The 15,281-nt window shown below is 39.9% G+C and overlaps 1 protein-coding gene across 1 annotated transcript in view; it reads left to right on the forward strand.

Annotated features, from left to right (window-relative positions):
* KIAA1328 (KIAA1328 ortholog) overlaps positions 1–15,281 on the forward strand; it is a 179,967-nt gene that overhangs the window by 123,422 nt on the left and 41,264 nt on the right. The window contains 1 exon segment of the mRNA XM_075741197.1: positions 1,596–1,685. Coding sequence (XP_075597312.1) covers positions 1,596–1,685 — 90 coding nt within the window.

Here is a 15,281-nt window from a genome sequence, read left to right on the forward strand (position 1 = left end):
TTCTACACATGCATCCCTCTAATGAAAAACAAGTAGAATATGAAGAACATACAGACTGAGTTTTTTGGTGGTTTTGTTTTTGGTTTTTGGTGGGTTTTTTTAATGGATATTTTTCAGCCTTCTTTGAGGTATCATAAGCCCAGACAAAAAATGAACCTTAAATATATCTACAGTGATGTGCTTGTTAATGCCATTATGTGTATTTTAACCTTTTTTTTTCCCCTGAAAAAGCCCCCACCCTTAATGGGTTACAGTGTTCGTGTTATCTAAAAGAATGCTATGAAAGAAAGTCATATATTATCAATATGAGGACACAAAGTATTTTTGTAATCTCTTTTCAGAGGTGCAGGTGAAAGCACATTTGCCATAAAAGCAACTAGAATATAGTGTGCTTGCTTTTAAAAATATTCAGTCTCTTTAGAACTAATTGTTTGATATTTACAGGTAAATCTTTTAGACATCACAGTTCTGTTTCAGTTCTAGGTATATAATTCACTTTTGCACTGGATAACAGGGTAATTTTATATACTACAAACAATAAAAATTTGTTTAGCTAAGCTCAAATACCCTTTGCTTCATTGCCAGGAGGCTCTAACCTAGTTCATCTCTTAACATCATGACAGTTTAAAAAAGCAATACAACAAAAATCCATTTCCACATAGTGTTTATTTTTGTCTGTCCTTCTGCATGGGTGGAGTGCCGGTTAAGGTCCATTCTGAGCTGCTGAAAGTATTGTCATTGAATGACAAGTAAAAGGTCTCTGGCCATTTGTAATTATTGGCTATTAGCTATTCAGCTCATTTAGTGAAAATATTAATTGAACCTTTTTTGGCCATGCTGCACCATAACTTCATTTTAATATCCCACATTCCGTTATTTAGCCTCAAGTGAGCATAGTACTGTCAGTTTGTATTTTCTCTCTATGTGAAACAGTTGTTTGGCTATCAAAAATGGTGTGTGTGCAGGGAACGGGGCAGTGCAGTGACTCCTCCTGATGCTAACCACACCAGAAGCGGAGAGTTCCAGAAATGGCAAAACATTGTTTCTCAGTAATTAGACAAATATGGGTAAATCCTGTAAACAGGAATTTTATTCAAATAGAAAGGGAAAAGTGCTGATTTTTCTATTTTCATTGGAGAGAAAGAAAAAGGTGGGGTAATTATTAAAAATGGAGCCCATAGTTTCAGGAGACACAACCAACTCAAGCAACTTCTACATTTTATGCAGTTTACATATGATGCCTTTGGGCTCTGGTACTGCTGGAGCTGCAATCTGAGCCCAACAGGGATGTTTTTTATTGGATACTGTGACCATTTTCTTAAGGGACCAGGTCCTTGGAAATCAGTAAAAGAAATTTTTCTAATCTTTTTCCCAGCGGAAACCCTCAGAAGCAAAGGCACTGGACGTAAGTCGGTCTTCCAATGCAAAAGTATATTCGAAAGTGTAAAAAATACACTTTTTGTTGTGAAAGCTTCTGCATTTAACGTGATTAAGTGCCCTGTTTATAGTCGCACAACTCACCTTTCTGTGGTGAGTTCCTGGTGTGATGATTTGACCAGCTGCAAAACCAGCTATCTCTGCTTTTTCAGGTTTAGAGGCCATGTACCTGGCTCAGAAGATGTGCCCATTGATGAAGCAGCTGGAGAACTTGCTCTGATGATGAACAGCAACAGCGTGGGGCTAAGGTAATTTCTTTCTTCACTTCTAAGTACTTCATAGCCTCAGTATATCTTCTTGACAGTGTGCTTCTGGCTGCCAAGTGTATTTGTTCATGTGTTTGTTTCAGATTAAGAGCTTTTTTCTGCAGGAAAGGTAAAATTCATTGGCTGTTGCATTTTATGAGTCACCTCAATAGTTATGCTGACCTGTTATGACTCAAGGTTTAGGTGTTGACTTCCTGTAGACATCTTGGGTTTTCTATGTCATCTTTTAAGGACACTTACCTAGCGCAGTGCAAAATGGAGTTTTCACAAAATCTTAGCTTTTGTTCTCATTTCCAGGTACAGCTTGTTATTTTTTTCAACTAGAATCAGAACATCTCTTTAGTCTTGATTTGGACCTGATGTAAAAAGTACTCTGGCCTTTAGCTCCCAGGTAGAAATGATATTTTACAATTGGTAATAGTTACTTGGTTTTTAAACAATGCTGTGTTGCACCTCTGCTTCCGTGAAGTCAGAGCAAAATACCACTGAAATAACTGGACATAGAGTTAACCCAATATTTAGCTCTTTATCTCCATTTTGCATACTATTTCAAACTTTAATCAATATATTATTGTGGGGGTTTTTTCTGTCCCACCCTGTTGCATTTCATGTTACCACTGGAAGAAGATTCAGGCTTATTAGAAAAGCAACAAATAAAGACTGGATTAGACAGGGGGTTTCTCTATGTCTCAGAAAGTAACAGCTTCTTGTTCTATGGTTTAACTATAGATGTTCTTTTGACCAAAGTATCCACTGTTCGGTGGAGAAGAAGAGCAGCTGTCCTTTGAATGGCTCCTTCTGTAAATTACAGAGAAGACTTTAAAATAATAAGCTCTTCTCTCCATTATGAGAATATCAGAAGAACTGTTAATTTATTGATAAACTAAGGGTCCAATATTTATTTTTTTTAATAACCTCAAGTAATTCTGATTTTATTTTTTTTTTTTGAGATCACTCTTCACTGAAAAGAGGTAAGACTTCTTTCTCCCGAACAACAGGAGCAGTTAGTTTCCTTGAAATACTTCATTGCTTAACCAGGTGTTTGGCTGCTGTGAGTTGCTGGCATATCCTCATTGTATTCTGATGCTTTTTTGTTTCGTTTTTGCACAGACTGAGGTGATCAAAGTGTGATCACTGTAACAAAAGAGATAGAGAGTCATGATATGTTTAAAATGCAGTAGCATTAAGCCCCTTGGAGGAAAAATGTAACCTAGAACATCTGTACGGCATCTTGGCAACAGTTTATCAAAAACCTGCAAAAATCTACATAGCCTAGCAGGGAAAATGAGGAAAACCTGTGCCGTTAACAAAATGAGAGTTCCAGATTTCAAAAGGTTCCCCACCCTCTCTTCATTCCTCTGCTTTGATTTACTATAATTTTTCAAAGTTAATATGTGTTCGTGCAGTCTCAAGTTGCCATGCCAGCTGGTTCCAAAGTTTGGCAGCAAAACAGTTGGAAGTTTTTCTTCCTATATGCCATCTTCAGTTTTGTAAAGGTTACCAGATGAATGCTCTCTAAATAATTTACTCGAATGTAAGGCTTGAAAGAGGCTATGGCAGACAAGTCCATTTGTCTTTTTTATGCATTTGAATATGTAAGTGATGTTCTCTTCAGCATCGAGAGAGTGTGCAAGTGTGTGGCTAGAGCTTAGAAAGGATGAAGAGCTTGTAGAAACACATCCTTTTTTTTAATAGTCTCTTTTTTTTTGTTTGTTTGTTTGGTTTTTTGGGGGGCGGGGAAGTGGTTTTTTTTTTATTATTTGTTTTTTAATTGACCTGACAAATAGTTCTTGTTACAGCAAATGCTATCAGAACCCTAACGGAAAACCAACCCTCTCTGACTTTCAGTTCATACATGAGAGCTCCTCTAGCAAACCTCACAGCATGATACTTGATTTCAGTCTTCACATAAGCAAAACTTAGCTTAAAAATATCCTGGCATTTTAAAGGAAATGGTGAACGTACTTTAAAATACTAAACTTGCTGAAGTGAGGTATTGGAGTTTAGAAGTAAAATAAATAATATAATCAAGAACTGAAAAACATAGGGTTTTTTATAATTAACAGCTCATTTTGAGTTAATTATCTACAATTACGAAAATCTAATTGCAATTTATTCTCTACTATCTGTGGGAAGAATCGTAGGCAAGGGAATGTGCATCACTGCCAGGCATAAATGCTATAGGATGGGTACAAATAATAGAGGAGCCCTTAATGAAAAACAAAAAGCAAATAGGAGTGTGCAGCTGTGCCAGGCTATTGAAAGGTAATTGTAGTCAGAAATGAGATATGTACTTTAAAAGGCATCTTGTCATCTCCTGTAGGGATTAATTTTTTCCCTCCTTGAGAAAGGAAAAAAGATTCTACAAGCAAATACAGTACAGAGTTTGATTTCTGATACAAATTTTGGTCATAGTCTGGCTGGCTGTGAAAAGGAAAATTTTATCTGGGGGACTACTACAAACTATAGCCAAATTTTCTAATGGATGGATGCCTGTTTCATTTTCTCTTCTAAATGTGCCATTATAGTTTCTTCATTATCAAATTCAGCAAGCGTTGTCCATCTCAGCCTCTTTGAATAGTCCCAGTATGAATTTGCAGTGTTGAATTTGTCACTTCCCTGCTGGGTGTGTTGAGGAGTTGTTGGGAAGAAATGTGTCTGTCCCTTTGCCTGCCTGCAGCTGGGCTGGCTCATGTGACCTAAAGAGTCTTCAGATGCAGGAGCTCCAGTTCTCTAAGGTGCAGCAGCCAGAGCAGGTTTTATTGAGGATGGTTTTCAGTATCTTGGAGTGCTCCTGAGTGAGCCCACAGCCAATTTTCAGCTATAGAGATAGTAACTTGTACAATTAATGGCAAGTTGCCTGGTTGTCTATAATTTCTTTTCATGTCTGCTCCAGTGTGCAAGATGCTCTAAAATATTCAGAATAAAAAAACATAACCTGATGCATTTGTTTAGCATAGAACAGCCTTTCACAAAGTGCTTTCCATCTCCCAGACGCAGATGCTTGGTACATGCTCAAGTACCCACTCCATGCGTATTCAGTAGGATCAATACACCCGGCACCTGCTTTTGTGTGTGCTCCTGACGTCTGCATCTGGGAGAGGAATTTTGAAACAATCCACTCTTCTCTCCTTTAATTAATCTTAACTTTGGATCTAAATGCCACAGAAATAAGACCTATTTAATAGCGCCAACTAGAGAAGATACAGTTTGCTGCTTTGCAAGTACCCCTCCCCAGAGCTCTGCTGAGTGCCTAAATCTTAACGTACAACGTTCCCTGCTTTTCTGATTCTTAGGTTTCCTATATGGCTCTGTCAGTACAGCTTTCTACTGCCTTCTCTCTGACGTGTATCTTTTCCTCAGATTTCACACAATACTGCCACTGCACTTCTACACTGACCTGTGCAAAATGTTATAAATAGGAATTGTTGGATACAGCAGCTATCGGATGGGTTTACGGTTATCTACAGGAACTCTTTCAATGTATGCTACCTGGTTAAAGGATTTCTTTCCTGGAGTATTAAAGATTTGCAGGTGGAATTTGTGACCTTTAATTTCATTGAAGGCTTTTTATGTTTGTGTGCTTCATTCTATATTACTGGTGTGTATTTTTTCCAGTTTATGTTTTTAGTTAGTTGAAAATATCAAACACAGAATTCAGCAGTACTTTCCCCCTATTTGAATGCTCATTGCTGTGGTGATAGTTCCAGGAGGGAATGCTGTCAGGGGTCTTTTAAAAGATTTTTATGTTTATGGTGTAACTATTTTTATTATCTTGTGAGAGAAGGTGACAATTATCTCTTGCTCCTTGTTTAATACTTTGTTATGAACTCGATTTTTTTTTGCAGCTTGTTAGACATGCAAGCATCTTTCTATAGTGATGGGCAAGCATACATCTGTGTTTTTGTCCACATATTCAACGCAATTAAATAGACATGCAGAGGAACGCAGACTCGCAGCTCCCCCTGCTGTCCCAGGCATATCCAGGTTTGTTCACACAATCCCCCCCTCTCCAACTAATTTAAAAATAAAATAAAAATCACATGCAATCACACGGCTCTGCCACCTCTGACCTGGCTTGTGCTGGCCCCATTACTCCCATTTTTGAAGGGAACTGATATTTAAAAAACAGTGGCAATGGTAGCACCCATTTAATTTCCTATTTGGAGTTTTCTTGTCAGTTCTTCATGCCACTGTGCATCACCTCCTGTTATTCTTGTCCTGAGCCTCTGGAGGAGACACTGTCACCAGTGCCACCAGTGGCTTGTTGTCCAAGACCTCCCAGGCTTCAGTTCATCTATGAGTTGTTCTTGGACTCTTGAAGTGTGTCTGTATAGTACTTGGCCAACTTTTAGGAATGTATTGAATACAGTTGGGATTTTTTTTCATCTATTTGCTGTTTTGGCAGACTGGCACATTAAATTGGGCTGAAATCAACTGTGCTTGCAAATGGCCCATAAAATCTGTGTATTTGGAAGCCACTTACCCACTTGTTAATGCTCCTTTTAACACTCAAGTTACTTTCTTGTTCCAAACATTGAAGTTTGTTTCATTTTTAGATAGGATATTTGTGGAGCAAACACTTTTTTGGCCCATAAAAAAAGTGTTTGCAGATCTGCCAGTAGAGCAAATGCTGAATTAGGTGCAGATACGAGTTCTTTCTCTCATGGCGTTGTCTGTCTATATATAGGCACAGCATCCCTTCAACAGATGGCTGCTGGAGTCTGTTGTGACGTAATGGGAGAGTATACATTTTTACTTCATTAGTGCTACGTGCAGACTCCAAAGGTAGTAGGTTTTCTTGCGCAGGTGAAGACTTCTGTTCTGATGTGGTTACTTAAAGCTCATTACTGAAAGGGGGTGTGCGTGGAAATTTTTACACGTATCTAGGCATGCAATTTTTTTAATTATTTTTATTTTTTTAAGGTAGGCAGCGATCCTTTTCAGACTTGGGAGAGACGAGTTCGTTTCTGCCGACCTGGTTGCTTTGCTAATCTCATTTTCAGGTTTACTTTCAACTGCGACAGGGTTTTGAAGCTGCTTGTCTTACATTTACCTGAATTATGCTGATTCTGGTCTCATGATCACGTATGCTGCACACAGCAGTATTACATCATTTCCATTACAGTCCAAAGTAACCTTGAGCAGGAAGCCTACTAATGGACTTGAGGTATAAGATGTAAGTGGGAGACACCATGAGTAGTTTCCATAGGCAGATGGAGCCAGCCTGTAGGTGAGGTCTTCAAAAAGCACAGGAACTCTGTTAGAAACACTGCAAAGCATAGGATGGTGATCAGTGAAAATAGGCTTGCTAAAACTCGAGTGCTTTGGTATTTTCACAAAACCTGCATTTCCTGCCAGTCTTCTGCATGGGTATAGTTCTGTAATATCACATATCAGAACTGAAAATGCTCAGAGATTTTTTTCCTTGGGGTTGAAATATTTAAAATTCATGCATCTCCTAAAGGAGTTTGTTCCTTGCCAACACTTGCAGACAGTGAGAGACACTTTTGCAAGTCATTTGCAGATGCCTTCTTTACAGGAGAATGTAGACACTGTTAGTTTACTGCCTGAATTGCATTTTGAAACCTGAATTCTATTTTTATAAATTGGAGTGGAATACTTTTTCAGACATATCATTTTGTTACTTTTTATTTTTATATGTAATCTTGGATGAAGAGAAAATAAAATTTAATCTAGATACTCATATGTCCCAGAAATTTGTGAGTTGGAAAAGTTAAGAAAAATCTTATAAAACAATGTTCTGGAAGGTAGTTTTAAATTAGGAGATTTTAAACCCACCCGCACAACTTTCACGCCATTTAAAAGCTTATATCAGAACTGATGGGGCAGGACTAAGAACAAAAGCTATTGGTATTACAAAGTTAAGCAAGAAATCCTCTGTACCCTGCTGTTCTGGCCATGATCACAGCTGCACTAAGCTAAAACCCACTCCCCCACCCCTCTTGTGACCTTGGCTGCACTTCAGCACACAGAGAATTGAAGCAAAAGGCAAACTCCAGTAAATGTTAGATTCTGCCACTTGCAGATACACAGACTACATATAAAGATAACGGCACGCGTGCTCTCGCTTGCTCTCCAGCTCTCACTTTCTCTGAAGTGGACTTTGTGTGTTTGCCACTGAATTATTCTGATATAAAACTTTCCATACCGTACTGGTGTGTTGAGCTGAACTCTGTGGCTTTGCATGGGTGCTGAGGCTTTGCAGAACTACCCATTACGTTTATAACAGTGCTAATTTTTGAGACCCACACAGAGAAAATTTTAGATTCAGCCCAGCTGATTTGTTCTTCACACTGCTCCTGTGGTGAAGAGGATTGATTTTTGTGTTTCTTTTGATATTTGGCTTCCTTTCCTCTGGTACTCAATGCTTCAGGCCTTAATCCTTTAACCTTGAATCTGAGCATCAAGGCTTCAGGAGGGATCAGGCCTTTTGATGGAGAGAGAATGTCTTTTGTTGTACCAAATGGTTGGGAGTGGTATAAGGCAAGACAGCTCCCCAGACAGTATATATCTCTCTGTTGTGTTAAAAGACTATAAACAGTGGGTTGGTTTAGTGGGGATTATAAATAATCTAGAGGAAGGTGGGGTTATTAGAAGCAATGGAAAAGAGTTAATGACTTTTTCTTTAACATTTCACCAATAACCAGTCTATCATGACAGATGTGTACTGTGTTGCCAAATGCTATAGTCTGATTTGGGTAACGGTTCAAAGCTCAGCATGTCATGGAAATGGCATTGTGGTCCCCGATGGAGCAGGGGAAAAAAAGCTTTTCAGCTTCTCAAAGGGCAGTATTTGTGGAAGCAGATGCTTGCTTGCCCTACCCAGCATAAAGAACAGTTCTGCGGGCAGCCGGGAGAGTTCGTACTGCTGGATTTTTATAGGATCATTAATTATATGTTATAAGGCAGCTAAGCATGGCATTCCTAACTCGATGAATTCCATTATGAATGGCCTTTTCATATTATTCATCTCATTATATTAAATGCATGTGACCTGAAGTTTAGCTAAAGTTATTGTTCGGGTTAACTTTCATTTAGTGGTTGCCCTAATTTTAGAAACAGTATGATCTTTAGATTTTATGGAGAGATGGTTTTTTTATGCATGTTTTTGCAGCACTATTTTAGATAATTTCTTTTGGAACTAGGTAGGAACCTCTGTGAGGTGGCAGGGAAGGGATTTAGTTAGTCCTTGATTTGCCTGGAGATTTCTGTACCCATGTCCCTGGCTGACAACATCCAGTTACACGGATTTGGCTATCGTCTCTCTGCCAGTAACTCTTAAACCCTCTGCTCTGTTCCGTTTAGTCTTGCATATCTGACTGCCTCCCTGACACATAATCCTGGTTGTTTTGCCTTCAGATCAGTCCTAATCTGGCCAAAGCAGAACTCCTTACTTTTTCTTCTGAATCTCCCTTTACTTCTGATTTTGATAACACCACTTCCTCCCTGTCACTCAGACTCGTAACCTCAAGGTCACTCTCCTCCTCCATACGAATCTGGGTTGCTGACAGCTATTGCAGCTTCCTTCTCCTTTGCAGCAAAAATATGCCTTCAGTGTGTCAACAGTTAAAACACCACCCCTTGCCCTAGTCCTTCGTCTTGCACCTTGACTACTGTAAAAGCTTCTCTGACTGCTCAATATTTGTTCTCCTCCTTCAAAATAAGTTTTCGAAATGGGTATCTTGGCTGCTTATTCAGATCTTGTCACCATTGCTTCTCTGTAACCTTCCTTCGAAGGCCAGTTGTCTACTGTATCAGTATATAGAGCTCTGTGGAAAGCGGCTTCTTTTTTTTATTTTATCTGCTGCCTTTTCTTCTTTACTCCTTCAGTTACAAGAGACTTAGTGTTGTTTTGGGTGTTACGTGAACTTTTGGCCATGTGCTCCTACCACGTTCCTTAACTCTTTCTGACTTTCTGGAACCGCTGAGTCATGTCATAGTGACTCCTGCCTCTGTCTGTCTGTTCTGATTACATCTGTCCTGTATCACATCTTGCATCTTTGAGACCTTTTTTAGAGTTCAGAGCTTTTTCAGAGTTGTGGCTGTTGTTTTTTTTTTTTTTTTTCACATTTTCAGAGTGCTTTTTTCCCTTCCCATCCCCAATCCTAATTTGATGAGTTTCAACCTAATCTGTCTCTTGCCACTGACCACAAGAATGATCTCTGCTCAGTAAATCCACCTAAGATCTAAATCATACTCACAAGATATCACCAGTGACAAGTATTGTAATTCACCTGCAATGACAAATCATCAGCTCTTCTGTGTAGAAAAGTTTACATATGGTTTCTAGCACATGCAAGAGTTTGAAACAAAACAATATGCAAGTATCTTCAGTCTTCTGTCAATAGCACCAGGCTTCACCTCTTTGTGTAATACATGCCGTTCTGTTCGATTGATGCATAGTTAATCCTTTTTTTCTTTTTTAACTTTGTGCTCCTTTAATCTCTGTCTACGTCTTGCATCATTTTTGACAAAGTCATGTCTCTGAGGGATGGGCTAAATTTATATACTGGCTGTAGACTCAATAGGGCTGAGATAGTTTTGCAGCACAAATAATGCAAGCCTCTAAACGCACATTAGAGTGTCAGAGTGGCACTGGTGGAAACAGCTCTGGACAGACATTTCCAAACAAGTTATAACAAACTTGTACCAAGGTAGACTTCCAAGACCTAAGATCAATAGCAGTAGCTGTAAGATGGCAAGAATCGCTTGTATCTGGACTAACAAAAGTACATGGTGCATTTGTCACATTCAGTTTCTAGGGGCAGGGAAATGGCAGCCCAGAGCCTGGGCAGACCCCACAGCTTAACTTCACGAAAAAGTGTTAAATCTGTTTTGTAAACATCCTGGTTGAGTCAATATTTGGTGGTGATGTCACATTCAAATAAAATCACATTCACTGAAAGGAAATCTTTAGTGTATTGTATTTTATGTGGCCGAGGCTATGGTTTTTAGAGTTGTATGCGATGAGTTGCACATCTAATTCTGTATTGCACTTGCAATAAATACCTGATTTTTCAGTCACTAGCCATCAAACATGCTCTATGAAACATGTAGCTTCAGTGGATTCACGGGAATTGAAGTGGCCAGAAGTGGTATTTTAAAGCTTTACCAAGAGCTACATTGTCAAATCTACATCTGTTGGGCATGGTAGTCTACCAGTCTGAGTAAAATCCAAAGCCTAATGTCTCTATTTACTTCTTTTGGGGCTCTAAGATTTTTTTTAAAAGCAGATCAATAAACAATCTCACTGTTTTCATTTTACTAAGCAATATAATATAGATGAGTACTAGTGTAGGAGTAAATCATTAACAGGCTCCTTAATCAGAATGACCATGTCCCACAGATGTGATTTAATCATAGAAAAAAGGCTGATGAAGTGTAAAGGTGCACCAGGAAGGGTATTTCCAACAGAAGTGGGATGGTGTGTGACACCATTTTAAAAGATCCTAGTATGAGAATATTGAGGATGCCATGTACATTTATAGTTGCAGACCGGGCTTTATTCTAACATGCTATTCCTTTTGATCACTATACAACAAGAATCAAAAAACACGTCAGGTTTGTGTTTGGCTAGGGAGCCAGTGTGGTGTGAGGAGACATGTTGGCATCATGTTAGAGCTGTGCCTTGTTCCTGGACTGAGCCTGTGCCAACACACTGACCCTCTGCTGGCTTTTTAGAAGAAGAAAAGCATTACAGTCTCCAGATTCACTAGTACCAAGATTTGTAAGACTTTGACACTAACAGACCTATATAACCCTAAAACCCGGTAGTAATCTGTGCTTAGAATGGTTGATTTAATCTTCATATGATTCACATACAGATGATTAGAATAAGAGGACAGCATTTTCATGGAAAAAGATGGGTCCTGTAAGGGTACTCCCATGCTGGTTTCAGTGGTAATAGTTCCTAATCATTAGAGAAATCAGATTCAAGGACAGCAGCCTCAGAAGAACAGGAAAGATAAAACCTCTAATTGTGGTTATTATGGAATTTGATGCATTTATGAAAGGCTTTCCCTGCAACATGTTCCCTGATACAAGGAGAGCTGTCAGTGACCTTCCAGGATCCTTAGGGGTACATGTATTTGCCCAGTTTAGTGGTTATTAATTTTCATTGCTATTCGTGTAAGAAGTTTGTAACTTTATGTTCCTTAATTTCCTCACTTATAAACCAGGGATGATAATTTATCATGCCAGTATCCTAAGTATGGAAAGTTATCATCTATCAAGTGCAACTTTGTCAATGAACAGAAGCAACTGTAGATGTTATATCTTTTATAATTCTTCTGTCCACATATAGGCCCTACAGTATCCTCCAAGATTCTTATTTTCTGTGCATATGTAACTCTTCATAATACCTGCAGACAAGAGTGCAATCTTAAATATCTGTTGCTCTAATTAGGCATCTCTTCAAAATGTCTTGCTAGGAGGGCATACTGGAAACCCTGTGAGTACCTACTTTTCACCTCTTATTGTGTCCCTCCTTTGCTATATTGTCACTTATCCTTAGCAAATGGTTGTTCCACAGTGTGAGCCATGATCAGAAAAAAGGCTTTTGCAATTGCTGCTCATTTACTGAAAGCTCCTGTTATCAACACCTATCAGCCTGTCTGGAAACTCATATGAAGGAGACAGTGCTTATGTACCGACAGGCTTAGCAACGGAAAACATAAGGACTCTTGCACCAAGCAGGTGGTTACCTGCACGCGCAGACTGATCTCTGCAGCAACAGCTCAGCCACAGCCTGTTATGAGTACAGCCCATCTACTGTAAAGCCTTTTGTCCTGGGTGGGCCAACTTGAGAAGGGATGATGCCTTGCTCTTCTATGCCTGTATCACAACCAAATTGCAATCTAATTTGAGGGATGTTTTTTCAGGAGATAGCTTGCACATGGCATTTCGATGGGCACCTTGTGAATGGGGCTAGCTCTTAGCCAAACAATAGTGGTGCTGTGTAAGGCACTAAGACAGGCATTCACTTTGCTGAAGAGCATGTGGTTCTCCTCCTGAAGGAGAGAGTGAATGCAGCTTGATCTGCTAGAGAAGTTTGGATATAGTTCAAAAACTTTGTCCTAAACAGGCTTTTGCATCATTCCTCATGATTCTTTCACTGGTGACAGCTAGGCAGGCTTTTCAGATATACAGACGCTGTTTTGAAGGATTGTTTTTATACCTATGACTTGACATTTACATGACTTTCTTTTGTGAAGGCTGACAGCACTGCTTGCTGGAACGACAGCTGCTCTGCTCCGTAAGAAAGACCAAACACACAATCACAGCATTTTGTCCTGCTAAAGCTTTCCCAGTCTGTTTTCTGTGGCTTTTTCTCTGTGATGGAAAACCTTTATGTTGGAATTTTGTTTGGATTGAGAAGAGAAGAGAGAAAAGTGATCAGAGCTCATTTCACTGTTTATTAGGAAAACTGAGATATGAGGGAAGGGTGCTGGTAGGGAGTTGAAATATGGCTAACTTAAAGCAGAATGAGGACAGGGCTTCAAAGGGAAGGCATTAATATAATTTTATGTGGAATTTAGCTTAGTACTTGCTACAAATGGACCTCTAACTGTGTATATTAAGTGAAGTCCTTACTTCATTGAAGATAAAGGCAATATTCTGATTGATTCAATGAGGCCAGGGTTTACCTTTGGCTGGTATGATCTAGTATGTCATTGCTAATTAAGACCGTATGTGGCCTCAGTTCTTGCTGATGGAGTTAAATATCTGAGCACCAGTCACTGAGGGAATGGGGAAGGAACTGGTCTCTGAAGGAGTGGTCAGGAGAAGCCGTGCTGTGGATTACTGTACCCTGGTGCAGCTTAATATGTGAAAAAGTTTTTAGCATAGTAACTGGTATAATGCCTCCAAAATGAGAGCAAAGTAAACCAAACACAGTAGGTCCAAGAGATAGAGTTCAACAGAAAAAAAAAAACCAATAGAGAAACCTCACAGAGCCACAGCCATTACTGGATTTGTGAGTGCTGAGCCTGAAGAGGACTGTAAGAAATGAATGTTCTGCATCACTCCCCGGCAAAATATTGTGTGCATAATAACATGCAGATTGTAGGCAATCACTGTCTACTTTCTGTGACAAAAAATCCTTTCGTTACAAGCAGATTTGATAATATTTATATTTCAGTTCCAGAACTCTTGCTGGCTGCTGAGGTGTTCCCCTGCCTGTCCCTGCCCTCCAGCCTTTTGCCTAGAGAAGTATGTGAGAAAGCAGATGGCCTTGGTCCCAAAGGTTATTGACCTGTTGGAGCGGGTCCAGAGCAGGGCCACAAACATGGTCAGAGGGGTGGAACACCTCTCCCACGAGGACAGGCTCACAGACTTCAAGGCCTTCAAGGTCCATATTATAACGGGGTATTTTTCCTGCTTTTTAAAGGAGGGGGAAAATGTTAAGCTTTTTCTTTTCTTTTTTTTTCAAGTACTCTATGTTTCAATATGATAGGCTTTAGATTTTTAACTGTGGTTTTAAGGTTGTAGATCTGCTGACATGAGCAGATTGGTTTTGTGGCGACAAATGGAAGGGTGATGGCATTCAGAGATGAGAGATTATCTTGAAGTTCACGCTGTGCTTCTCCTCCTCGCCTGCAAACCTCTTACCTCCCTTCCAGCTCTACTCAGCCGTCCTGTAGATTTGCACACTGTACACAAAGCAGGAACGAGTCGACCGACCAATGTCCCTCTTCTTTCCCATATGCTGCTCTGCTGGCTTGTATGTCTTGAAGTGTTTCTCCCCAGCTCCGCTGGAAAGAGGGGGCAGCCTGTGCCCCTAAGAAGAGGACTCCAGGTTGCAGATGGAGATATGCTAAGGAGGGACTGTAAGCTCTACCTCTGTTGTCAGGGTTTTCCTCATGATTAGCTCTAAGGAGACACACACAGTGTGTGCACTAATGTCAGGTGTCTCCTTTTCTCAGTGAGTCAAGTGTTTGGGAGTCAGTTCCAGTTCTCTTCCACCTCTGCTGGCCTGCTTGTGGTCCAGGGGTCCAGCTTCCTTACTGCATCAGTTTTGTGTCGTCTGTGCCCTGAGGTAATCACATTGCCCTACCTGGCACGTTGTTGGAAAAAGTATTTGAGAAATCTGAGGTACTTGGTAGTTTTGGAACTAGGGGCTTACAAGGAGTAACACAGTACACTTGAGAGGACTGAAAAAGTTGTGAGGGTTCAGGAGACCACTGTTGTTGTCTCTTAGATCCACTCATCCAAAGTCTACAGTCCTTTTGTCCCAACAAATTTTTTTTTTTTTTGCCATGCAGTAAAACAACTTCCCAAACATTCCCACTTTGGAACTGGTGTTTTTCGAAAGTGTGGTTTGATAACTTGATTTAAACTCATCTAAATTCAGTCCCCAAGCTGAAAAGCAGATCCCATGATAGAAGACGACACCTTGTTCTTTGTCCCAGCACCTGTGATACTGCTGCTTTATACTGAGCTGACTCTGGAAGCTGAGCTGGCTGAAAACTCTTCCAGCCAAAGAGGTGGTGGTGGTGGGAGCAGTTTTCAGCCTGTTTGTCAAACTACATCTGAAATAGCAATATAGGTTCCAGC

Source organism: Balearica regulorum, chromosome Z, assembly GCF_011004875.1.
Source record: "Balearica regulorum gibbericeps isolate bBalReg1 chromosome Z, bBalReg1.pri, whole genome shotgun sequence".
NCBI classification, from domain to species: Eukaryota; Metazoa; Chordata; class Aves; order Gruiformes; family Gruidae; genus Balearica; species Balearica regulorum.